The sequence below is a fragment of the Ictidomys tridecemlineatus genome, chromosome 12 (genome assembly GCF_052094955.1).
Source record: "Ictidomys tridecemlineatus isolate mIctTri1 chromosome 12, mIctTri1.hap1, whole genome shotgun sequence".
NCBI lineage: Eukaryota > Metazoa > Chordata > Mammalia > Rodentia > Sciuridae > Ictidomys > Ictidomys tridecemlineatus.
The window spans coordinates 36,664,522-36,689,427 of record NC_135488.1 but is presented as its reverse complement, the minus strand read 5'-3'; the positions used below and the strand labels follow the sequence as shown (position 1 = coordinate 36,689,427).

General features: G+C 44.2%; 1 protein-coding gene across 10 annotated transcripts in view; it reads left to right on the top strand.

Moving 5' to 3' along the window:
- Positions 1-203: 203 nt before the first annotated feature.
- Kansl3 (KAT8 regulatory NSL complex subunit 3) overlaps positions 204-24,906 on the top strand; it is a 42,527-nt gene continuing 17,824 nt past the window's right edge. For 2 of the 10 annotated variants that reach the window (XM_078028481.1, XM_078028478.1), the window contains exons 1-10: positions 530-1,051; positions 1,309-1,573; positions 6,102-6,272; positions 17,189-17,279; positions 17,406-17,591; positions 22,732-22,863; positions 23,073-23,189; positions 23,421-23,522; positions 23,622-23,693; positions 24,824-24,898. In XM_078028481.1, coding sequence (XP_077884607.1) covers positions 1,359-1,573; positions 6,102-6,272; positions 17,189-17,279; positions 17,406-17,591; positions 22,732-22,863; positions 23,073-23,189; positions 23,421-23,522; positions 23,622-23,693; positions 24,824-24,898 — 1,161 coding nt within the window. In that variant the 5' untranslated portion in view covers positions 530-1,051; positions 1,309-1,358. Of the gene's footprint in view, positions 327-528; positions 1,052-1,308; positions 1,574-6,101; positions 6,273-17,188; positions 17,280-17,405; positions 17,592-22,731; positions 22,864-23,072; positions 23,190-23,420; positions 23,523-23,621; positions 23,694-24,823; positions 24,899-24,906 lie in introns of those variants that run through there. The other 8 variants (XM_005339587.5, XM_078028483.1, XM_078028480.1 and 5 more) reach the window with 7 other exon arrangements.

The window sequence follows — 24,906 nt, the reverse complement described above, 5'->3', positions numbered from 1 at the left end:
CAGAGAAAGGGAGCAATTGCGGAGGGGGTGGCAGTTACTGGGGTCTGTCAGAGTTGAACTCATCCTTTGTGCTGGCCTTCCCTGTTGAACAGGCAGGCGGTGGAAATTTCTACCTCGGAGATGCGCGCGCGTTCACGGCTCCGCTATTGCGCACTGAGTCGCTGGAGCTGAATCCACTCCGGACTTTGCCGCTCACCGTCCCTCCCTTGCCGGGCCACGATCCGTTTCCGCGTTTTGCGCGGTGCTGCAGCGCCAGGACGCGGAGGCGGTAGCGCGCACGCGCGCTGGGGCCCGGCCCGGGCGAGCGCGCGGCCCGACGACTGCGGGTGAGACGCAGGCTCGTTCCCGGCGGGGGCGGCGGGCCGAGGGGGCCGCCAGTGCGGCCGCGGGCGGGGCGGCAGGGGCCTTGGCGAGGGCCGCTGGGGTACCCTGGCCTGCGGGAGTCGGGGGCCGGAGCCCGGGCCAGGCCAGGCCGGGCGTGCGGGGCCGGGGCCGCGGTGACGCCGGCGCCCGGCCGCCGGGGGAGCGGGAGGCGGGGGCCGGGCGGCTCCTCCTCGTCGCGAACCCGCGGCGACCTTGGCCAAGTCGCTTGGGCCCCGGAGCCTCAGTCGCGGCCGTCCGCTGGGATCACATGCTCTGCCTCCGGGAGGAGCCGTCTCGCGATTCAGTGGCGGGAACCTCGGAGGGCGCCGGAGCCCCGGGCTTTTTGCGGGGGGCTCCACCCGGGCCGGGAGAAAGGGCTCCCGGGGCATGGCCCTGGCCCAGGCTGCTACGGGGAGCGCGCCTCGTTGTAGTCCCCAAACTTAAGAGTACCGTGAAGTCGCTGCAAAACTTTTCCTGAGCGTACCCCGGGAGGAGGAGAGGGAGCCCCGGCCGCCCACGTTGCGCTGCTCGAGCCGCCCGCTCCTCCCACGTTTGCTCTAGAGAATGGAAACAGGAAACCCTCAGCTTTTTGGAATTCGTGTTTGTGATACCTGTAGTTTGCCGGAAGCCTTCCGTCCCATGTAGGAAAGTGTGGTGCTGGCCGAGTAACTCCAGGGTCTGTCCCAGGGTAGGTCTTTGTGGACCACGGAGGCAGTCAGCGCCCCAGTTCGGGAATTTTGTAGAAATTGAGTATGGGGGGGGACTCATGGCACCATCACCCTTTTGGTGGTGGCTCTGAAATTTCAGGAGCCCTCCCAGCGTGGGCAAAGAAGTGCTGAATAATATTCAGTGGGACTGATAGCGGTCACAGAAGCACATTAGATAGTCTAGATGGGAAAAAATTAGAATATTCGAATTGACTTAAACTGAAACTTTTCGCCACAGGTGACTAGCATGCAGATACCCATGCTCTGACTTGCTGCCCCTCTACTGACATGGCCCACCGGGGTGGGGAGAGGGACTTCCAGACTTCAGCTCGTCGCATGGGCACCTCACTGCTCTTCCAGCTTTCAGTGCACGAACGGGAACTGGACTTGGTTTTTCTGGACCATAGCTATGCCAAGCCATGGAGTGCCCACCCAGATGCCAGTAGTGCCCGCCCTACCCGCATGCTCTTTGTTACTCCCCGGAGGCAGCACGAGAATACCATGTGAGTTTGGGCTTCTTTCCCAAAGACTGGTACTGTGGGAACTGGGCAGTAAGAATTTTCTTGGGGATGATTGGGGGGTGTTGTGTGGGAAGGTTCGATGTTTAATTCGGGCATCTCTGTTGAGCAGCATAAAAATATCAGGCCTAAATCTGGACATTTTCACAGGAGACATCTCCTAAGAAGAGTTAGAAAAGCAAGATGTGTAAAGGAAAGCAGACTCCCTTTTGCACTTAGATAAGCCTTGTATGGGAAAAGGAAACTGAAGAGAATTAAATTGATGAAAAGGAATGCTAAGAAGTTGATTTTAAAAGATTACCACACACATCTGGGCATGGTGGCCCATGCCTTAGAAAGACCCTGTCTCTAAATAAAACAAACAAAAAGGGCTGGGGTGGAGGGGATATGGCTCAGTGATTAAGCACTCCTGGGGGGGCTGGGGATGTGGCTCAAGCTATATCGTGCTCGCCTGGCTTGCACCACATACAAACAAAGATGTTGTGTTGAAATTTTTCTCTCTCTCTCCCTCTCTCCCTCTCTCTTTAAAAAAAAAAAAAATAAGCACTCCTGGGTTCAATGCCTGGTACCAAAAAAAAAAAAAAAAATTGCCACACAGGTCATGTATGATGGTACATCCTTATAATTGCAGCAGCTTGGGAGGATAGCAAGTTCCAGGCCAGCTTCCAAAATTTAGCAAGACCCTGCCTCAAAATAAAAAGAGCTGAGAGGTACTCAGTGGTAAAGCACCCCTGAGTTCAATACCAAAAGAAATAAAAACCAAAAATAATACTAAATGCCACAGTTCCAAAAATAAATAAATAATTGTCATACAGGGTAAGACCTGTGTCACTTTGATGCAGTGCTCTGGTTTGCTTGATAGTGGCAACAGTAGCTGTTTTGCATTTCTTGGCCTCACACACAGTGGTTAGGAGCAAATTCCTAAGACATTGCCTTCTCAATTTGGGTTGTTACCGAACTCCATGGTTTAATCTAAACCCTTCTTAGACTAGTATTTTCAGCCAGCCTATGTTATAGGATAAGGAAGTTTCATAAATTTATTACATGATAGGAGCTACAGTTACATTTGGCTTATATAAACCTGTTTGGCAATTCTTTTGATCTTTAAGGGAGTCTGATTTCTTACATTTTAAGACTTATTGATATGTTCAATTCTGATGATCAGACTATGCCCTTAATTATAATCTTTTTGGAGATTTGTTTTAATTTAACCTAATTTTAATCTTTCCTTAAGTACAGACTTTAGTTTTGTTGGGAGAGCTTCTTTAGATTCCATCTCACCCCCACCATTGAATCTTAGGGGACTATGATGTGTTTTTTAAATTTTCTTATTTTTATTTTGCAGTGCTGGGGATTGACCCTAGGGTATTGTTTATACTAGGCAAGCATTCTACCATTGAGCTACAACCCTCACACCCGCTGATGTGTTTTAAATACACATAGAATATTGGTTTTAATTTGTTTCTCAATGATATTAGCACTTTTTGTTGTATAGGACATAGGATCTGTGATATTAGGAAATAATCTAACACAATCTTTTTTATTTTTAATTTTTTTTAGTATTATAGATTGAACCCAGTGGCAGTTAATCACTGAGCCATATACCCAGCCCATTTTTTGTTTGTTTTTTTTTTAGAGAGAGAGAATTTTTTTTTAATATTTATTTTTTAGTTTTTGGTGGACACAACATCTTTATTTTTTTTATTTTTATATGGTGCTGAGGATCGAATCCAGCACCCCGTGCATGCCAGGCGAGCGTGCTATCGCTTGAGCCACATCCCCAGCCCCCTCAGCCCATTTTTTATATTTTGTTTAGAGACAGTGTCTTGCTAAGTTGCTTAAGGCCTTGCTGTGGCTAGCTTTGAACTTGCTATCCTGCCTCAGCCTCAGGAGCTGCTGGGATTATAGGCGTGTGCCACTGCATCTGGCCTCCTTGACATTTTATTCAGATTGTTTTGTTTTTTTGGTTTATTTTTGGGTTTGTTATGATGAAAGGGGAATCTCTGCATTGTCCAGTTAACCTCTAAATCCTGGGATCAAGTGATACTCCTCAACCTGGGTCTACAGACATGGACCCATGAACTAGAAGTGTAATCCTGATTCCTCTGTTCTAAGGCATACACAGAAGCTCCTTTAAATAGCATTTGAAATCTTTTCCTTTCTGTTATGTAAAGCTTCTTTCTAACATTGAAACTAACTCCTGGGTCCATAGCTCATTATATTAATTTTTTTTTTTTTTTTTTTTTTTGAGGTACTGGGGATTGAACCCAGAGCCTTGCACATGATAGACAAGCACTGAGTTACAACTCCAACCCTTTTTAAAATTTTAAGTCAGGGTCTTCCTGAGTTGCCCAGGTTGGGTTTGAAATTGTGATCCTCCTGCCTCATCCTCACTAGCAGTTGAGATTATAAGTGTATGTTTAAAGTAAGGTTCTGTAGAATTAGTTGTTTTGGTAGTTTGAAAATTATTTCCTCATATAAATCCTGTTTTCATACACAGACCCTGAAAATGGGAATTTGGCATATTGCAAGAACTATTTTTTAGGCCTTTGTGGCTAGAATATGGTGGCAGGTGGGAGTTAAAGAGAAGTTGGCAGAGGCAGTGTCAATTGATTCTAAGTGGTAAGAAGTCATTGAAGAATTTTAAGCTTGAGATCCAATTTATATTTTGAGAGGATCACTTTGGATTTTTAAAAAGTAGATTATAGTATAAGAGTGGGATTTAGAAGACCAGCTAGAAGGCCACTGCAGTAGCCTGAGATGAGCTAGACATCATGATAGCCTGGAGGGGCTGGGGTTGTGGCTCAATGGTAGAGCGTTTGCCTATCATGTATGAGGCACTGGGTTCTATCCTCAGCACCACATAAAAAAATAAATTATTTTCACATACAAACAAAGATGTTGTGTCCGCCCAAAACTAAAAAAAAAAATTTTAAAAAGGGGGGGGCGGCTGGGGATGTGGCTCAAGTGGTAGCGCACTCGCCTGGCATGCGTGTGGCCCGGGTTCGATCCCAAGCACTACATACAAACAAAGATGTTGTGTCCGCCCAAAACTAAAAAAAATGATAGCCTGGAAAGGGAGGGGAACAGTACAAAGGAAAAAGGTTCAATTAGGATGCCTCCTAGATCTTTGGCTTGAGTAGCTGGATGGTGCCATGAATTGTGAAGACTGAGGGAGGATAGGTTTGGATGCTGAAATCAAGAATAGTCTTGGAGGCACACAGGTCCACAAGTGTTAGCTCAGTGTCTGATCTGAGAAGATAATCCACTCTTTGTCCACTACCAAATCTAGCAGCACAATTATTCACTTCATTCCATAATGACATGACTATTCCAGTCATTGGGAATGGATGCAATACGATCATAGAGGTCAAAAAGTTAATATGATATTGAGGAAACAGCTAGTAGATCAGATTGATTGGCATGGTATTTCTGGAGACACAGTTTGTGCAGTGTACCTAATGAGTTGGGGAAGGACCCTCATGGCACTAGAATTTCATTAGCATCATTCTAAAATGTGAAAGATGCTTCAAAGATCCATTTATATTCATTTTTGTGGTAGGTGCTACACAAAGTGAGTTAGATAGCTAAGCTGTCTGCATACCAGGTGATCTTAGAGAATCACAGACTTGTATAAGATATAGTTAACTACCAGTTAACTAATGAAAAGGAAAGTTTATATGAATCATTTAAAACTCCAGATCAGTGCTGTCCAGCAGAACTCTGCATGATAGAAATGCTATAATCCTGTGTTGTCCAATATGGTGGCCAGTGTGCTGAGCATGAGAAATGTATCTGGTGTGATTAGGAAGTGGATTTCTTTTTTTTTTTTTTTTTTAAAGAGAGAGTGAGAAAGGAGAGGGAGAGAGAGAGAGAGAGAGAGAATTTTTAATCTTTATTTTTTAGTTCTCGGCGGACACAACATCTTTGTTGGTATGTGGTGCTGAGGATCGAACCCGGGCCGCACGCATGCCAGGCGAGCGCGCTACCGCTTGAGCCACATCCCCAGCCCTGGATTTCTTTTTTATTAATTTTTTAAAATCTATATATGATAGCGGAATGCATTACAGTTCATGGAGCACAATTTTTCATATCTGGTTGTATACAAAGTATATTCACATCAATTCATGTCTTTATACATGTAGGAACTAGGTTTTTAAATTGATTTTATTTAAATTTATTTAGGTAGTCATATGTGGCTTATAACTTCTGTATTTGTAATTACATGTATCTACGTAATTAACTATTTGTCTTTCTTAAAAAAGCTGTTGGTTACTTTTTAAAATCACTTAATGATTTTATGTGCCTTCAGCACCTATCACAGAGAGTGCAGAGATCTAGAGGAATGTGGGAAAGATGACTTTGGATCAAAAATTTCTTGTAGATAAATGTGCTCATGTATAGTATATAAAGTGTCTGTTAAAGAGACATTTTTCTGTAACCAGATGATTGTTAAACACGAGTATTATGGGGAGTATTTGTGGCCTGGTCCCATTTTCTCGCCTGTTTACAGTGAATCAGACGTCCCAATAGATGTGGAGACAGTCACATCGACTCCCGTGCCACTCTATGACAACCAGAAGGCGCGCAGCGTGATGAATGAGTGCGAAAGGCATGTCATCTTTGCCAGGACTGATGCAGATGCCCCTCCTCCACCAGAGGACTGGGAGGAGCATGTCAACAGGTAGGTCACTCCTCAGAAGTATGGGTTAATGTCACCACCCTGTAATTATTTTGTATCATCCTCTTCATGAAAACATTTATTGGAAATCACATAAATTTCATGGAAACATTTATTGTAGCAACATAAATGGGAATATTCTTCTGATTCTTGCCTCATAACTGTCAGTTCACTCTGCTGTGAGCTCCTTGAGAGCAGGGCCGCCATCTCAGCCATCTCAGCATTCCTGACACTAGGGCATTTCCTGGCATACAGTAGGCAGAATGTCTACTGAGAGCTCAGCATAATCCCAGCCACTCAGGAGGCTGAAGCAGAATTGTTTGAGCCCAGGAGTTTGAATCCACCCTGGGCAAGACCTTCTCTCTCTCTCCTTTATTTTTTCCCCCCAGTACTGGGGATTGAACCCAGGGGCACTTTACCACTGAGCTACATGCCCAGCCCTTAAAAAAAAGTTGGAATCAGGGTCTCACTGAGTTGCTGAGATTGGCCTCAAATTTGTGATCCTCCTGCCTCAGCCTCCTGAATTGCTGAGATTACAGGTGTGCACTACTGTGCCTCTTTAAAAAAAAAAAAAAAAAGTTTGTGGAATAAAGTATAATTATCTCTGTAGCTTATGTTATAATGTAGGGGTCACCTAGACTCCTATAAACATACATTTGTAAAATATTACATTTTTATGGTCTATAGCTAGGATAGTGAAAATGTTTTGGAATCACATGAAAAGCCAACAGATGTCTGAGTGGCTTTAAAAATGGATTTGCAGCTGGCTGTGGTGGTACATGCCTGTAATACCAGCTGCCAGGGAGGCTGAGTCAGGAGGATTGCAAGTTTGAGGCTAGCTAGGTCTATTTAGACCCATCCCAAAATTTAAAAAGAGAGGAAGGGTTGAGATTACAGCTCAATACTAGAGTACTTGCCTAGCATGTCTGAGCCCTTGGGTATAATCTCCACTGTTCTCAAACAAACAAACAAAAAAAGATTTGCAATCTCTGTTTTTGCAGGCATACTTTCCTGGGTGTGCTGGCTAGTTTTGTTTCCCTGCCTCTTTCTGCCTCCAGCAGACTCGGCATTCTTCCCTTTTTCTGTGTTCATTTTGCAAATGTTTATCTTTTACATAGCAACTTTTTGGAGGTTTATTTGCACACCCTGTAATTCACCTGTTTAATGTGTACAGCCAGTGTTTTTTAGGGTAAATTTAGAGTTGTCCCCCCAAAAACACCCTAGACAGTTTGATGAGCTATTTCATCACCTCAGGAAGAATTCTATTCTCATTAGTTGTCACTCCTCATTCCTCCCAACCGCTCTGGTCCCTGGGAGGCACCAGTGTTCTCTCTGACGTAGATTTTGCCTATTCTGGACTTGGTGTGTGTGGATTGTGTACTGCAGTGTTCCCCGGGATGGAGTCTTTGGCTTGTGCTTAGTGTAACGTTTCCAAGGCTCATGCTTGCAGAAGCATGTAGGTCATTCCTTTTTGTCCAGTGATATTCCATTGGTTAGGTAGCCCACATTTTATTTGTCCACTGAGTGTTGATGGACATTTAGGTCGTTTTCACTTTGGCTGTTATGAAAATGATGCTGTGAACATTTGAATACAATTTTCTTTCTGTGTGGGTGATTCTGGGGATTGAACCCAGAGCCTTATGCATGCTAGCCAAGCACTCTACTGTACAAGTTTTGTGTGGATGTATATTTTCAGTACCTAGAAGTGAAATTGCTGGATCATGTGTATAGTCACTCTGTAGGTAACTTCTGAGGGACTGCCAGACTGTTTTCCCAAGTGGCTGCATCATTTTGCATTCATACCAGCAGTGAATGAAAATTATAATTTCCCCATATCCTTGCCAACACTTATTATTTGCCTTTTATCTTCGGCATTATTATCATTCTAATGGACATAAAGTAGCAACTCAAGGATTTTAATTTGCATTTTCCCATTGGCTATCTGCATTCATATCTTTTATACATAAGGAAATGTTACTTTTTGCCTCAGGAGCCTGGTAGATGGTAAACCTGCAGTAATGTTGGAGAACTTTTATTTTATAGTAATAAAAGAGAGGTAGGGAAGTTTGAGGGGACTGATGTGATCTATGAGGCTGGTTAGAAGTGGGCAGTAGTGTTGAGGAGAGGAACAGCTCTCTAGGTTGCTTTAAAAGCTAGTGAAGAGCTGGGCATGGTGGCACGTGGCTCGGGAGGCTGAGACAGGAGGATCGTGAGTTCAAAGCTAGCCTCAGCAAAAAGCAACTCAGTGAGACCCTGTCTCTAAATAATATACAAAATAGGGCTGGGGATGTAGCTCTTGTGGTTGACTGTCCTTGAGTTCAATCCCTGGTACAAAAAAAAAAAAAAAAAAACTGGTGAAAAAGTTGGATGGGATCTGGGATTGGAATTTACATATTGCTCTAAGAAGAGGAAATGCTTGGGGCCAGGGTTGTGGTTCAGTGGTAGAGTGCTTGTGAAGCACTGGGTTCTATCCTCAGCACCACATGAAAATAAATAAAGATATTGTGTCTACAACTAAAAATATTTTTAAAAAAATAGGAGAGAAAATGCTCTCAGTGTCAGATGAAGAGGAAAACTGCTGTGAGTGGAGGTCAACTTCTAGAAGATTGCCAGTCAGTGAATTCAGCAAAAGGATTTAACACCATTGTTACAGTCAGTAATCATAATAAAGACAACAGTAGTGGTAGCAAAACAGAGCTACCTTGAATTGAGCACTTTCCAGGTGCCAGAAGTTGTACCCAGTATTTCATTTGCATTTCTTTTAATCCTCCCAGTGATTCTTAGAGACACAGATGTCTGTCCAGTAGGAAGAGGTAGAACTGGGGTTGTTCAAACCAAGCAGTCTGACCCCAGAGGCGGCATTCCCAACGGCCACAGCCTCTGCTTATGATTATGTGCGCATCTCCACTGCCTTGTCCTTGGTGTGCATTCTAGAAAATACAAGGGAAAACTGCCAGGTGAGGGTTTGTTGTTTTGTCTTTTTTTTTTTTTTTTTTTTGCGGGGGGGGGGGGGAGTGGGGTTGCAGGGAGGTACCAGGTGTTGAACTCAGGAGCACTGGACCACTGAGCCACATGCCATGTTCTCAGCCCTATTTAGTATTTTATTTAGAGACTGGGTGTCACTGAGTAGCTCAGCACCTCACTGTTGCTGAGGCTGGCTTTGAATTTGTGATCCTCCTGCCTCAGTCTCCCAAGCCACCAGGATTACAGGCGTGCACACCTGGCTCTACCAGGTGTTTTTATCATTTCACCTTGGTTACGATTAAGAGGTTTTTGGAGCCAGGTGTGGTTACTTACTTCAGATTGTTTTTTAGTATTTGAAGAGATTTTGGAAGTATCCACCCATTAGCAACAGGCTTGTAAATCATCTCTTCAGACAGGTCCGTTTTGCACTTGGCTGGTGTTATTATCTGATGGCCCTTATTAGCTTCAGCTTCACTGATCACCATTTTTTTTTTCATCCTGTCCCTGAATTCGTAGCCTATCTGGAGTTTGTTGCTCCTCTGCTCTGATTATAATCATCTTGTTGCTGAGCTTTCCTTTGACTTGATTGTTAAATTGCTGCTTCCTTTCTTTCTGCATAAAGTCATGTAAAATTACAGTTTCCCACATTGAGAATTCCATGGACAGCTCCCTGCAACTCTCGATTTCTGTCCCCGGAGAGCATACTGATCACTTTTTATCTGTGGAGTCAGAAACTTAATTTCTTTGTTAGGGCTTTTGTCTCCCTTCTTGAATTATTTCAGTAGAAATTGCCTTCAGATAACCTTTACTGTATAAAAAGTGAGATTTCACTGCCACTGCTATATGACCCTGACTTTCTCTAGGAATGGTGGATATTTTGTGAAATGGTTTAAATCTTTCTCTTTGCTTGATTTGTCTTAGATCAGGAGTTGGCAAAATCAGCGGAAGGCCAGGTCTGGTCCTTTTTTTTTTGTAGCAGGGATTGACCTCAGGGGTACCCAATCACTGAGTCACATCCCCAGCCCTATTTTGTATTTGATTTAGAGACAGGGTCTCACTGAGTTGCTAAGCACCTCGCCATTGCTGAGGCTGGCTTTGAACTCACAATCCTTCTATCTCAGCCTCCCCAGCCGCTGGGATTACAGGTATGTGCCACCGCACTCGGCCTTGTATGGCATTTTTAAGTGGTTGCAAAAAAAAAAAAAAAAAAAAATCAGAAGAATAGTATTTTATGACACATGAAATTCATTGCCCATAAAGTAACTTTTATTGGAATATTGTCATGCCATTCATTAAGTATTGCCCATGGCTGCTTTTGTACACCATCATAGGGTTAAATAGTTGTGGCAGAGACTGTATGGCCCAGAAGCCCTAACATAAGTACTTTATATTCTCTTAAAGAGGAATATAAAGAGGATCTGGGCCATGAGCCTGTGTGCCCCAGATGTGTGCCTTGGAGGACCTTTGGAAATGATGTCTGTTTACTGGCATAGCGGGGCCATCCTGAGGACGCTGGCTCAGCTTGCCTCCCTCTCCACGAGTGTCAGATGGCAAGTTTCTTTTTTTCTTAATATTTTTTTTTAGTTGTAGATGGACACAATACCTTTATTTATTTACTTTTTATGTGGTGCTGAGGATCGAACCCAGTGCCTCAACATGCCAGGCAAGCACTCCATCACTGAGCCACAATCCCAGTCCCTCTTTTTTCTTTTTTTTTAAGAGAGAATTTTTTTAAAAAATATTTATTTATTTTTTAGTTTTCAGCGGACACAACATCTTTGTTTTTATGTGGTGCTGAGGATCAAACCTGGGCCGCACGCATGCCAGGCAAGCGCACTACCGCTTGAGCCACATCCCTAGCCCCTCTTTTTTTTTTTTTTTTAATTTTTTTTAGTTGTAGTTGGACACAATTCCTTTATTTTATTTATTTATTATTACGTGTTGCTGAGGATTGAACCCAGGGCCTTGCACATGGCTAGGTGAGCACTATACCACTGAGCCACAATCCTAGCCCCAATGGCAAGTTTCATTGGTTACAATTTTTAGAAGATATTTAACAAAATACTCTTGCACGTGATACTTCTCAGCATCTGTTCAGAGGGATTTTGAGACATATCCAACATTTTGCTGAAAGAATCTAGTGTTTGAAAGCAGGCTGTCTTGTCTTAAAAATCCGAACTTCTGAATTCCAGCTCACACTCCCACTTCTCCTTTTCTGAACTTTCTCTAAATTTACATCTCAGTCTCGTATGTGTCTGTGTAGAAGTTTGAGGCTGGAAGGTTGAAATTCTGTGCCTGAGATATTGGCACAGAATTTTGTTCTGTCCAAGTTGTTTCTTTCCCTCCCTCCCTGCCCCCACCTGCTTTCTGCTCTCTCCCCACTTCCTCAGTGTGAATGGGGCCTGTTGAGTTTCTCTGATATTCTTGTTTGACTTTGGGTTAAAAAAAAAAAAAAAAAAAAAAAAACCTTTAAACATTTTAATGTTAAATTAGACTCCCTGAAAATAGTATGAGAGAAATAATTACCTTTGAAAATGTCAAATTTTTCTAGGACCAGTGTGCTATTTTGGCTGCTTTGACTGGGCCAGAGGTCAGCATGTTATTCAGAATCAGTCAGAGCATGGAAAACAAAAGATGATCTGATCTCTTCTAAGAAATGAAGAAAAGGCATTTTTGCACTCATGAAAATTGAATAGGTCCAGGTCAAGGCAGGGCGCAGGGGGAAGCAGTTGACTCACCACAGTTCCCATCAGCTATTTGACTGTTTAGACTTGTATTTAACATTCTGTCTCCTGTTTTTAAATTTTTCCTTAATTATATCTTTTGCATGCTCTTTATCTTAATCTTGGGGTAGATCATTTTTTTCTGCCCACTTAATTTTCCAGCCTCCCACGAAGCCAACAAAATATAGAGAACATGTTCAGTTCTTGAGATTGCTTTGTTATATATACAGCAGCAATCCTAAGACCTTTTCCTGGGATTTTAGACTCTCAACATTGTGGTTTTAAATTTAATTTCAGCTGTCACTGGTATACAGTGGTGATTTTCAAGTAGCTTTCTAGATTTTTATTCACATCATTTTCCTTGCTCTCATCTTTTGGGTTTTAGAATAGATGTAGAGTAAGAAAAACAAATAGGGAAAAATCTCCTGTTACATGACAAAGAACAGGATAATTTTGGAAATGCTGTTGGTATTTCATAAATCAGTTCTATCTCATTTTCTGTTCTTGAAGCTAAATTTTGCAGTGTGATTAATGACTTTGAGAAAGTTCCAGACATTGTGGAACGTGGAAAAATCATATTTATTGCTTACTCTGGTTGGTTATAAATGAGCATTATTACTGGAGGTAAGGCTATGAATACAGTCCCACTTTTGTGATGTTGCAGGTTCTTTGTACTTTCACAGAACTGGAAGCTCACTTTTAACACAGGTAACCTTTGTCTTTTATTTCCAGTTCAAGAAATTTATTTTCCTAAATCATAGTAAAAGAGACGCACCCCAGATGCCTACAAATAGGGTAGGACTTAATCGCATTAAAAACAAAGAGGTATGTTACTTGGGGGTAGAGCCATGTTTCTCCAGGGAGCTTTTTCACACTATTTGTGAGCACCTTCTGTCTCCTCCAGCCTCCACCCAATCCACAAGACCCCCTGAGGATCACTGGACATAAGAGAGCTGCTACTCATGGAATTTCTGTGTTGCAGAAACGTTAAGGAAAACAGGATTATGAACTGGTGGTCTGAAGTTATTGGTCCCAGCACACCTTCCTGGGGTCCTAACATGGAATTGAAGCATTCACCCCTCCTCTCCTAAGTCCAGAATTTTTTTTTTATTTTTTGTTTGGTACCAGGGATTGAATCCAGGGGTACTTAACCACAGGGCCACATCCCCAGCCTTTTTGAAAAATATTTTGTTTAGAGAAAGGGTCTTGGTGAGTTGCTCAGGGCTTCACTGAGTTGCTGAGGCTGGCTTAGAGCTCGAGATCCTCCTGCCTCAGCCACCTGAGCTGCTGGGATTACAGGCATGTGTCATAGTATCTGGCAGGCCAAGTCCATCATTTCTGAGCATCAAACCACAATAAAAATGGGTGGATCCTGATGAAGCAATAGAAATAAAGTCAAAATAACTAGGTAAAAAGGAAAAAGAGGACAATCCCCAGAAACCTAAGACTGCTTCTAATACGCCACTGGGGGCAGGGAAAGGATCACAAAAGAGCGAATGGCTTTGGAGGTTTAACAGATTTAGCACTGGAGCACAGTGGCACATGCCTATAATCCCAGCTGCTCAGAGGCTGAGTCAGGAAGATTACAAATTCAAGCCCACCCTTGGCAGCTTAGTGAGACCTTGTCTCAAAAATAAAAGGTAAAAAGGGCTTGGGATACGGCTCAGTGATAGAGCATCCCTGGGTTTGATCCCCAGTGTCACCCCCCAAAAAAAGATTTAGCTGTAGTGAGGAAAGATTTAAATATAGAAATTGCTTCTGGAAAAGAGTTGCCTGGTTTTTTTTTTTTTTTTTTAAGAGTTGCCTGGTTTTGTCTCTGTGATCATGGGTTTCAGCTGTTCTCATTATCAGTGATCAGAGTGAACCTGAAATTTGGAGGATTTAGGAATCATCTAGTCCATATCCAGGGCACGTGGCCAGCTCTTTATTGGAGAACTGGGTAGAGCTAGCATTCTCCTGGATCATGTTGTAAACTGGAGATGTAGTAGGTGGAGATTTTATTTTGCTGAAGGAAAGGTGTTGAATTGTTTTCCTCCTTTCTAGTGAGTATTTGCTTGCTCACAGAACACAAATAGTTGTACAGATTAAATTACAAAGGGTAGTTTGTCCTCTGATGTTCCTAGAGCCATGGCCAGTAGAAATTAGGTTGTCTCATAGGGCACGGTGGTGTTATGGAAAGGATGCTAGCGTGCTATATGATAAAGTAAGAGAAATTGAGGCTATTGGAATGCAGCTTTTCTGGTAGTTTGACCACCTTGGTCTGGTGAAGATGGAGCACAAGTTTTGTTTCTCCATTCCTCTCTGCTGCTTGGTACCCATTTGTCAGGTGGGATACAGGGGGTGAAGGTTAAGTCTGGACCTCACTGCAGAGCTTAGAATGCAGCGTGACACAGTTCAGCCATTATTATTCAGCAGATGTTAACTCCTGGGATATTAGGCTGTTTTTAAATTTTTTTAGTTGTTGATGGACCTTTATTTTATTTGCTTCCTTATATGTGGTGCTGGGAATCAAAAGCAGTTCCTCACACGTACAAGGGAAGCGCTCTACTGCTGAGCCACAACTCCAGCCCATTAGGCTGTTTTATGTGCTGGGGAGGCAGGACTTAAAATGACCAAAGTCCCAGCCAGCTTGGCTTTTACATTGTAGCAAAGGGAGACAAACTGAACTCCAGTACAGTGGCTAGAATGGGAAATGGTGATACAGCTTCCGCTTGAAACAGGGTTAGAGAATTCCAGGCTGGGATCAGGGTGTTGCAGTTTTAAATAGGAGAGCTTAGAGGAAGCCTCCCTGCAAGGTAACGTGAACATATGAATGTGACCTGAGGTAGACATTGTTTCAGTTCAGGGAATGAACCAGAAGGGCCCAGTCTGCTAGAGGATTGCACCTGGTGTGTGTGAAACCAGGGAGTGGGGGGTCCTGAGTGGGGAGTGGGGAGACCCTGAAGGCAGCAAAGTGAGCGAGGAAAGTCATGATGCGGTCAGAGGCAGTGGGAGCTCCACAACCATTGCAAGGACTCGAGATTTTAGCTGATTGAAATGAGGCCCCTGAAGGACGGGGCAGAGGAATGATATGATCTGACTTAGAATTTTGAGTGTGTGGTGCTGGGATCAGATCACACAAGGCTGCAGGTTCACTCGGCAAGTGCCCTGCCATGGAGCGCCACCCCCCAGCCCTGACTCAGGGTTTTGATTGACCTTCCAAAATTCATTTTCCCACTGACATTCCAGAGGTACTACTTTTTATTTATTTCCAACAACAAAATATAGAGGGATCTACTTACACCTCATAACCCAGTATTAAACTTTATTTTTATCTATTCAGTAGTTAAAAAAAAAACTTATTTTAATCTGCATTTGTTTAATTTTGAGGTAGGGTTAACTGTACTGTTTTGTGACCTGCCTTTGCTTTTTCATGTTCTTTACCTGTTGACTACCTTATTCTTTTATTTGTTTGTTTGTTTGTTTATTTATTTATTTATTGCAGTTGCAGATGGACAGAATGCCTTTATGTTTGTTAAGTTTTATGTGGTGCTGAGAATTGAACCCAGTGCCTCACACATGCTAGGCAAGCGCTTTGCCACCGAGCTATCGCCCCAACCCAAATACTTTATTGTATTAATTTTTTGGAGCTACTTTTTTTTTTTTTTTTTTTGGCACTGGAGATTGAACTGCTTAAGCAGTGCCATTATTTTTTATTTTGAGACAGGGTCTCACTAAGTTACATTTATCTCTCTTTCTTTTTTGTCTTCTAGGTTTCTTAGGCTTTGTCTTCTTTCATTCTTGAAAAGGCCTGATTCTGAGATTGGTAGATAGCTATCAATCCAGGGAGACTGATCACTATTTTCTACTTGGCTAGTGGTTATCTCAGCCCTACTTTGTGACTTTATCCTCCTACTGACAAGAAATACTACTTTGATTTATCTTGTTTGGGTCTAGCAACCACTGATATTTTAAGAAATAATGTATTGAGCAGTTTTTCTAATGGCAGGGAGGGTCACTAAAAAAATATTACTGGTTGGGTATCATTTTTTTGGTACTGGGGATTGGACTAGACCACTGAGCCACATCCCAGCCCTATTTTGTTTTTTTTTTTTTTTTTTTTTTTTTTAAAGAGAGAGTGAGAGAGGAGAGAGAGAGAGAGAAGAGAGAGAATTTTTAATATTTATTTTTTAGTTCTCAGCAGACACAACATCTTTGTTGGTATGTGGTGCTGAGGATCGAACCCGGGCCGCATGCACCCCAGGCGAGCGTGCTACGGCTTGAGCCACATCCCCAGCCCCCCAGCCCTATTTTGTATTTTATTTAGAGACAGGGTCTCACGAGTTGCTTAGTGCCTCATTATTGCTGAGGCTCCTGCCTCAACCTCCCGAGCTGCTGGGATTACAGGTGTGCCCTACCGCTTCCGGCTCTGATTGGGTGTCTTCTGTTGCCTTTATCTTTAGGAGGCTTGCTGGTCTGAATTAGAGTGTCTACTGCGATTGCCTGGTGTGGGGTGACGGGAAAGATAACAGGATCCACACTTCTGTCTAGGTGCAGTGATGTGGGGATGAGAACAGTGGGGTAGATTCCTGACTGCAGGGTGTACTGCTGTGTTGGAGGAGGACAGAAAGTTGTTAGTAAGCATCTGGCCTGTGTATGCTGGTGTCCTACGCTGGGATAACAGTGTTAACTTACACGGAACATAAGTTCACTAATTTTGTGGCATAGAAGAAAAAAATTTTAAAAATATGGAAAAAGAGGAGAGATTAGTGTAGGGTAAAATTGAGACTGGGAGAATAGTCTGTTCATTGGTCACATTTCTGCTGTTTTTGTTTTTAAAGCTAGTTTAAGTAGACTTCTTACCATAGTCTAAGGTTTTGGTACACTGAAATGCTTGCTGATCCTTCTGGTTTTGTGTGGAATGTACAACCTGTGAAATTCAAATAGGTCAACACACTGGTGTAGACCTGTCTTCATTTGTTAGGGTGAGTATCTTAGCCATTAGATAAATAATTAGCTTTGGTAGCACTAAAAGACTTCATCTGTGACTGGTCTTGACTTGTAGTAGGTAAGATTAATTCAAATGTGTGCTGAGGTGATTCATTGCCAAGATTGGGACCAGAATCTTGTGTTTTACCTCAGTAGTCTTTGACTAAATTACCTCAGGTTATACTCTCTCATAATGGGATCAAAAAAGATGACAGAGTCTTGTCCCTAGGGTTTGACCTTAACTCCTCAGAGTTTCCATTATAGGACTGGCTGGACAATGGCCCAGAACAAGCTATTCAACAAGATCCTCAAAGCCCTGCAGTCTGACCGACTTGCCCGCTTGGCCAATGAAGGGGTAAGACATCAGAAATCCGCCCAGGTGGGCTCTTCCTAGTTCAGGCCTCTCTGGCTGACTGATTTGTACCCACCTCCCATTTGCTAACCAAGTGGAACTCTTGTTCCTTCTTTTTGCATCTTTCAGGCTTGTAATGAGCCAGTGCTACGCCGTGTAGCCGTGGACAAGTGTGCAAGGCGTGTGCGGCAGGCCCTGGCCAGTGTGAGCTGGGACACCAAGCTGATCCAGTGGCTGCACACGACCCTGGTGGAGACCTTGAGTCTGCCCATGCTGGCCGCCTACCTGGATGCTTTGCAGACACTGAAAGGGAAGGTAAGGCTGTGGTTGGCGTCTGCCCTGTGTTGGGGTCAGCCAGTCCCTGATATGGGTTCAGACATGGGGTTTGGCGAGGTCATTACCTGGTCAGTTTGGAGGGCGTGGCTAGCCGGTATGCTATTAAAAGTAGGAGATAAGGTATCAATTTACACTTGGTCTGGTGTAAACATCTTCATGCCATTTCCAGGATGAGTGTGGGACCTGAAAACCAGAGTACTCATAGCCTTGCAGCTCCTGGCCTGCGTCATTGAACGTAGTGGAAGAGATGAAAGTGTACCGGGGGCAGTGTTGATAAGGGGCAAGAGGCAGGCTTGTGGGCTCAGAGGGAGGGGTACTCTGCCCTCAGTCTCTCCTCGTCAAGGGATGAGCCTTCAGTTACAACACCTGAGCTGAAATAATTGATTACAAGCGCAGCATTTCCTGCCCCTGTGGTCTTACCTACCTAGCATTGCACAATGTTCACCTATTTCCCTTATTGTGATGTTAATGGCTGCATTGGGCCTCAGTGTGGTGGACAGCAGGTTCTAAAGGCCAGTCATCTAATTGTCTCGGCCCTGCCACTGACCCACAGGGGAAGCTGAGACCTGTACTTCAGTTTCCTCCAAAATGTTCTTGATAACAATATCTATATGCGATTTCTGTGAGAATTAAATTGGTTCATCAAGAAAGAGTGGTGCAAAATTTTAGCACTTACTTAGCTCACAGGAACTGTTAAGGAGTACCCTTGTAGGTTCTGGAAATGGGTGAGGTACATTGCCCCAAATCAAAATAGCCTCAAACAACCTGTTTCAGTTCAGTTCGTAGAGCTGGGAATGGAGCCCAGGGCCTCACGTGTGCTAGGCAAGTGCCCTACCTCTGAGCTACATCAGCTTTTTTTTTTTTTTTTTTTTTTTTTTAAGTAGATTTTCTTTTTCCTTTTCAGGCAGGTGCAAAGTTGCTTGGCCAGTAGCGCCCTTCAGCCATACTCCAAAAACTTTGTCTCTTGACCTGACTTTAAGTTTCAAGATGCTGAGTTTGTTAGAAAGCTACAGAAGACAGGCTTTGTATAAAACTCAGGACTAGAGATGTTCATGTTTTTATGGTAGGAAGTTTGACCCTAAATTTTTCACTTAGTGGTGTGCATAAAGCAGAACTGCTCCCTGCTCTGCTGCACCTTATTTTCTAGTGGAGAACGAGATGAATGAAAATAGACCCCAGACTTCCCTAGGGGTAAATGGACCTGGACTTGGGCACAGGTGGGGTGGGACCAAGGTAGCCCTTGGCAGAGAGTGGCCTGTTCATAAATACATTCTTCCTGTGGTAGAGGTGCAGCCGTGGTATGTATGCTCCAGGGGATAAGGGCCAGTAGTGCCCAGAGCATTGGTGGCTCTGCCTTGCTCGCCATAGCCAGCATGATTACAGTCTGACTTCCCTGGCTTTATTTTATTTATTTATTGGTAATGGGATTGAACCCAGGGGTGCTTAACCACTAAACTCTTTTTATTTTTTTATTTTGAGAGAGGGTCTCACTAAGTTGCTGAGGCTGGCTTTGAACTTTGATCCTTTGCCTTAGCCTCCCAAGTTGCTGGGATCACAGGCATGCCCCACCACACCCTGCTGATTCTCCTTGGTTTAGAAGCAAGTTTGTGTTTCTTCCCCCATGTAAATCCCCAGCTGGGTGTGGCCTGTGTGAATGAGGTGCATTCAGGTGAGCATGAGGGGCTCCACCGGTGGGCACTGTGTAGCCACGCTGCTGGTTTGCTGGAATGGCACAAGTTTCACTGGTATACTAGTCAGCAGGGTTCCCAATACTTGCGCTGTCCACTGGGTATGCTCTCCATGGTGCTTCCTCTACTGCCAGACTATGTCACTCACTCACACTCTGGTGGTTTCTCAAAGGGTATAAATGATTATGGGATTCTGTTGCTTTTTTTTTTTTTTTTTAATTGTAGATGGACACAATACCTCTGTTTTAGTTATATATTTTTATGTGGTGCTGAGGATCAAACCAGTGCCTCACACATACTAGGCAAATGCGCTACCACTGAGCCACAATGTCAGCCCAGTTCTTTTGCTTTTAAAGTACCTGCTGGTGTTAAGATGCAGCTGATGGGGATCTTGCTCTTGGCCCACCTGCCGTCTCCACTGGCTCCATTATAAAGAGGGCAGGGAAGGTCTGGGCGCAGCCTCCTGCTTGTGTGCCAAGAGGGAGTGCACTGCTGGAAAGGCAGGGAGCTTGGTTTTCCTGTAGCACCAAGTGGAAGAGTCAGTTGTTGGTTACTTACTGTTGACAGAAGGGGAGCTTCGAGGCTTTGGCGTTTCCAGGTGTACTCTGCTGTCAGGCAACGCTCTTGAAGTCAGCCTGGGTCGAATCCACTGCCTCCAAGTGTTGAGCAGAGAGGGAGTTGCAGGCCTAGCCAGCTTGCGGTGGAGTTCTTTGGTAGTTTGGGTTAGCCTTTGTCACTAGTTTTACACTCCCCTACTTCCATAAGCGGATCCTCCACTTGAGTCCACCTGTGCCTCGAATAAGCCCCACCTGTTCTTGCCTCTGGTACTGTTTCATCTTTTGGAATCCTGCCTGTTCCTTGCGCCTGTCTCACTTCACGAGCTGCCATCTTCAGATGAGAATTGCCTGTGAGCCACCCCTTCTCCACAGGATGGTGGGAATTAGCATTGTGGGGTTTCCACTGCTCCATGACAGCTAGCACCCTGTTTCCCTGCGCCCATGTTAGTTGTGTGTCTGTCTTCCTCACCCCTCACAGGTTAAATTCCTCTGCAGGACTAGCGTGGTGCTTTGTTTTTTTTGTTGTTGTTGTTTTGTTTTTTAATTTTTTTTTTTTTAGAGAGAAAGAGAATTTTAATATTTATTTTTTAGTTTTCAGCAGACACAACATCTTTATTTGTACGTGGTGCTGAGGATCGAACCCGGGCCACACGCATGCCAGGCGAGCTTGCCACCCCTTGAGCCATATCCCCAGCCCCTAGCCTGGTGCTTTGTAAGAGCAGCTGTTGCATATTATTTACTTATTTATTTACTTATTTATTTTGGTGCTGGGAATTGAACCCAGAGAGAGAATTTTAATATTTATTTTTTAGTTTTTGGCACACGCAACATCTTTGTTTGTATGTGCTGCTGGGGATCGAACCCAGGCCACACGCATGCCAGGCAAGCCACGCTACCGCTTGAGCCACATCCCCAGCCCATCCCCAGCCCTTTTTAAAAATTTTTTCATTTTGAAATGGGGCCTCACTAAGTTGCTAAGCCTGGCTTTGAACTTACGATCCTCCTGCCTCAGCCTCCCAAGCTGCTGGGATTATAGGGATATGCCACCACGCCTGGCTGCATATTTATTTTCTAAGTGAACTAAAACGTTCTCATAATTATATCCCCTAATTTCTCATGCAAAAGTCTTTTTGTGTTGGCAGTGCTGGGTGGGGATCGAACCTTAGGGCCTTGTAAATGCTAGGCAAGTGCTCTGTCACTGAGCCCCTGGTTTCTCTCTCTTCAAATTGAGAGTGGCCTATCTTTTCCTGGTATCTCTGAAGTCTAACAGCCTGCATCAAACTATGATACTTTTCATTCTCCAATCTCTCAAAAACTTTTTTTTTTCTTTCTGAAAAGGATCTCCAATGTGTAAAAACCTTTTCCTTCCATGAGATCACTTTGGCCTCTTGTGGGCAGTGTGGAATTCACACAGATAGTTCTTTGCAGTGTAAGCATCAGCATGTTTTAAACCTATATTTATACATCTCCGAGGTCACATCTTTGGTGGCTGGTATAAATCATGATATACACAATATAGTTGGATGTGTTTTTTGAACACAATAATAGGTTTCATTAACAAGCCACAACTTGAAGGCTATACTCCAGAAGAAAATGTAATTTTTTAAAAAAATTATAAAATCAGCAAATGTTCACTGAGGAAATTTAGAAAATACAAAAATATACAAAGAAAAGTCACCCATAATTCCACAGTGATCATTATTATACTGACATTTGGCATGTTTTACATAAGCCTTTTTTTTTCTGAGTAGAAAGTCTTACCTATAGCATTTTAGCAAAAATATTTCTTCCTTCTTTGTCTCTGTCTGTTTCTCTCTTTCTCTCAATATTAGGGATTGAACCCAGGGGTGCTGTACCACTGACCTGTATCCCCAAGCCTTTTATTTATTTGAATTTTGAGACAGGGTCTTATAGCTCAGGCTGACCTCAAACTTAGAATCCTTCAAGTCACTGAGATTACAGCATGGCTACCATGCCTGATGCCAATTATTTCTGTAGGTTATACTTGATTTAGTAAGTATTTGAAAATAATCCATGCTGGGCATGATGGTGTACTTATGTAATCCCCGTAGCTCTGGAGGCTGAGCCAGGAGCATCGTGAGTTCAAAGCCAGCCTCAAGCAACTAGTGAGGCCTCAAGCAACTTTAGCGAGACCTTGTCTCAACATAAAGAATTAAAAGGGCTGGAGATGTGACTCAGTGGTTAAGTGCCCCTGGGTTTACTTCATGGTACCCAAAAAGAAAATAATCCATAATATCTAGTTAGGTTGATAATTTACTTAGCTACTCATTTAGGTTGTTTCTGTGTTTTGATTGTTGTTGACAGAGAATTTGTCTCTGTGCAAAGCTCTCCTTGCTCGTGTGTGTGTTGTGTGCGTGTGTGTGTGTGTTGTGTGCGTGTGTGTGTGTGTGTGTATTTTTTATATAATTTCTTTTTTTTTTTTTGGTACCAGGGATTGAACCCGGGGCAACCCTGCTTCCCTGCGCCCTTAACTACCGAGCCACATCTCAGCCTTTTAATTTTTTTATTGTGAGACAGAGTCTCGCTCTGTCACTTAGGGCTTCACTAACTTGCTGAGGCTGGCTTTGAACCTGTGATCCTCCAACCTCAACCTCTCAAGTTGCTGGGGATTACAGGCATGCACCATTATGCCTGGCTTGATACAATTCCTTAGGGAAGGTTCTCAGAAGTAAAATTGTTTGGAACAGTGATGAGAATAAACTAAGGTCCCAGATGCATTTCACCAGTTTGCTTTCAAAAAAGAGCGCACCCACTGTCCTTACACACTGGGGGTGTGCTTTTCACGCAGCTTCACGCAGCCACTTATTTGTACCTGTGCTTCACACTGAAGCATCTCCAACTTCTTCCTTCTAGATCCCGACCTTGATTGACCGCATGCTTGTGTCGTCCAACACGAAGACTGGGGCTGCAGGAGCTGAGGCCTTGTCACTGCTGCTGAAGAGGCCCTGGGACCCTGCTGTGGGGGTGCTTTCTCATAACAAGCCAGTGAGTCGAGGGGCTCAGCCGTAACTGGCATTGAGATGTTCTGACTCAAGCCCTGGCTGGGGAGGATGTAACCTTTCCCTTAATCACTCGCCTATCAGTGCCTAACAGTTCCATAAACAAAGGTCGTGGGTTGGGTGCTCAGCCTAGAGAGGCAGTCCTGGGGGTTGGGATGAGTCTCTCACTCACCAGGTGGGACTCTCTCTTCTCAGAGCAAACTCCCTGGCTCTCCTCTGATCCTCATCGCCTCCTCGGGCCCCTCCAGCTCTGCGTTCCCCACCTCACGCCGCCACCGCTTCTGGCAGTCTCAGCTGTCCTGCTTAGGCAAGGTTTGTGGGGGCAAGAGCACGGCTCCTGGTGGGAATAGGGTCTTGGAGGCTGGAAGAGAAGCAGCCCATTGGGTGGTCAAAATGGACGCACTTGAAACGAGGAGCATCCCGTCCAGGGCTCTTGTCTGGTGTTCAAACAGTGCTTGCTGTGAGGTTGAGGGATTCAGAGCAGGGTAGGCAGAATGAGAGATTGGACTTACCGCTATGGCACGGTGCCCTTCTTTCCTCTAGGTCATTCCTGTCGCCACCCATCTGCTGAACAACGGCAGTGGGGTGGGCCTTCTGCAATGCCTTGAGCATATGATCGGGGCGGTGAGAAGCAAAGTATTGGAGGTGAGAATGCCCCGCCTCGGGTGGCCTGGACGCCGGTGTGGTGGGGGGTCTGCCCCAGCGCAGCCTCCTCCTCACTGTCGTCTTTCTCTTCCTACGAAGATTCACAGCCATTTCCCACACAAGCCCATCATCTTGATCGGCTGGAACACAGGAGCTTTGGTGGCCTGTCAGGTAAGTGGTGTCCGTCACATTTGGCGGCGTCTTGGGGTACAGTACTACTTGCTTCTGAGGGCCACCGTTGAGGCCTCATGGCATTTTGGTCCCAGTGCCAGATGATTACTGTATGATTGCATTTTAACTGTAAAAGACAAAACTGTAGTTGTTTTATTTTTTAAAGTTTTTTTAAAGTAACTACTTTTTTATGTGGTGCTGAGGATTGAACCCAGTGCTTCATGTGCAAGGCAAGCACTTTGGAGTTGAGCTACAGCCCCAGCCCAGACTTTAGTTTTTAACTTTATTGTAGAAATTTTTAACTGTATTGTAGAAAAGCAGGAACCAAAGCAGAGAAAAGCTGGTGAGTACACCACAGACCTCTTGCCCAGTTTTACCAGTGACCAGCTCATGGCAGGCTGGCTCCATCTTTCCCCTGCCTCTGCTTTCTCTACCACTCAGGTTATTTTGAAGAAAATATCATATCTTTCATTTTACACATTTCAGCATTTCTTAAAAAAAAAAAAAAAAACACAAGAACTCCTGGATTCCTTTTTTCCCATGTATAAGTACCATAGGAGTCTCCCAACTAAAAAAATTAATCTCAGGCACAAATTAATAGCTCTGGAATTTGATGTTGTGTTCATATTCTGTCCCTTCCTTTGTACTACGTTTCCACAGTTTGTGTAAGTACCCCTGATGTATCCAGAGCCCCAGTCAGTCAAGTCTGGTGGAGTAGATATCGAGAGCCCAGAGAGGGAGATGGCGGCCACCCTCACTCCTGCTTCTAGGGAGGGGGAATCAGACTCTTCCACAGTCTGAGACGTCTGGAGCAGAGAGATCTGTCTCTCCTTAAGGGAGAAAGGCAACGCTTGTTGCTGTGTATGTACTCTTGGTGGAGAAAAAGAGACAAGAAGTCTCGGCCTAGCGGGTTGACGAGGTTGAAGTAAGAAACCTCCCTTTCTGTGGTTCCCCATCTGAGAGGACTCCACTTCTCTCCATGGTAGCTGCCGTGGGTCAGTACATCTTGTGTTAGGACAGAGGAAGAGGAGGTGGGGCTGGCCAGTGGGTCTGCACATCACCTCGACACTGGGCAGGCTGAGGTACAGTGAAGTCACTTCCCTCCAGACAGACTGTGCCATTATCCACAGGTGTCAGTCATGGAGTATGTCACTGCAGTTGTCTGCCTTGGGTTTCCTCTGCTCACCGTGGACGGCCCCCGAGGGGTAAGAGC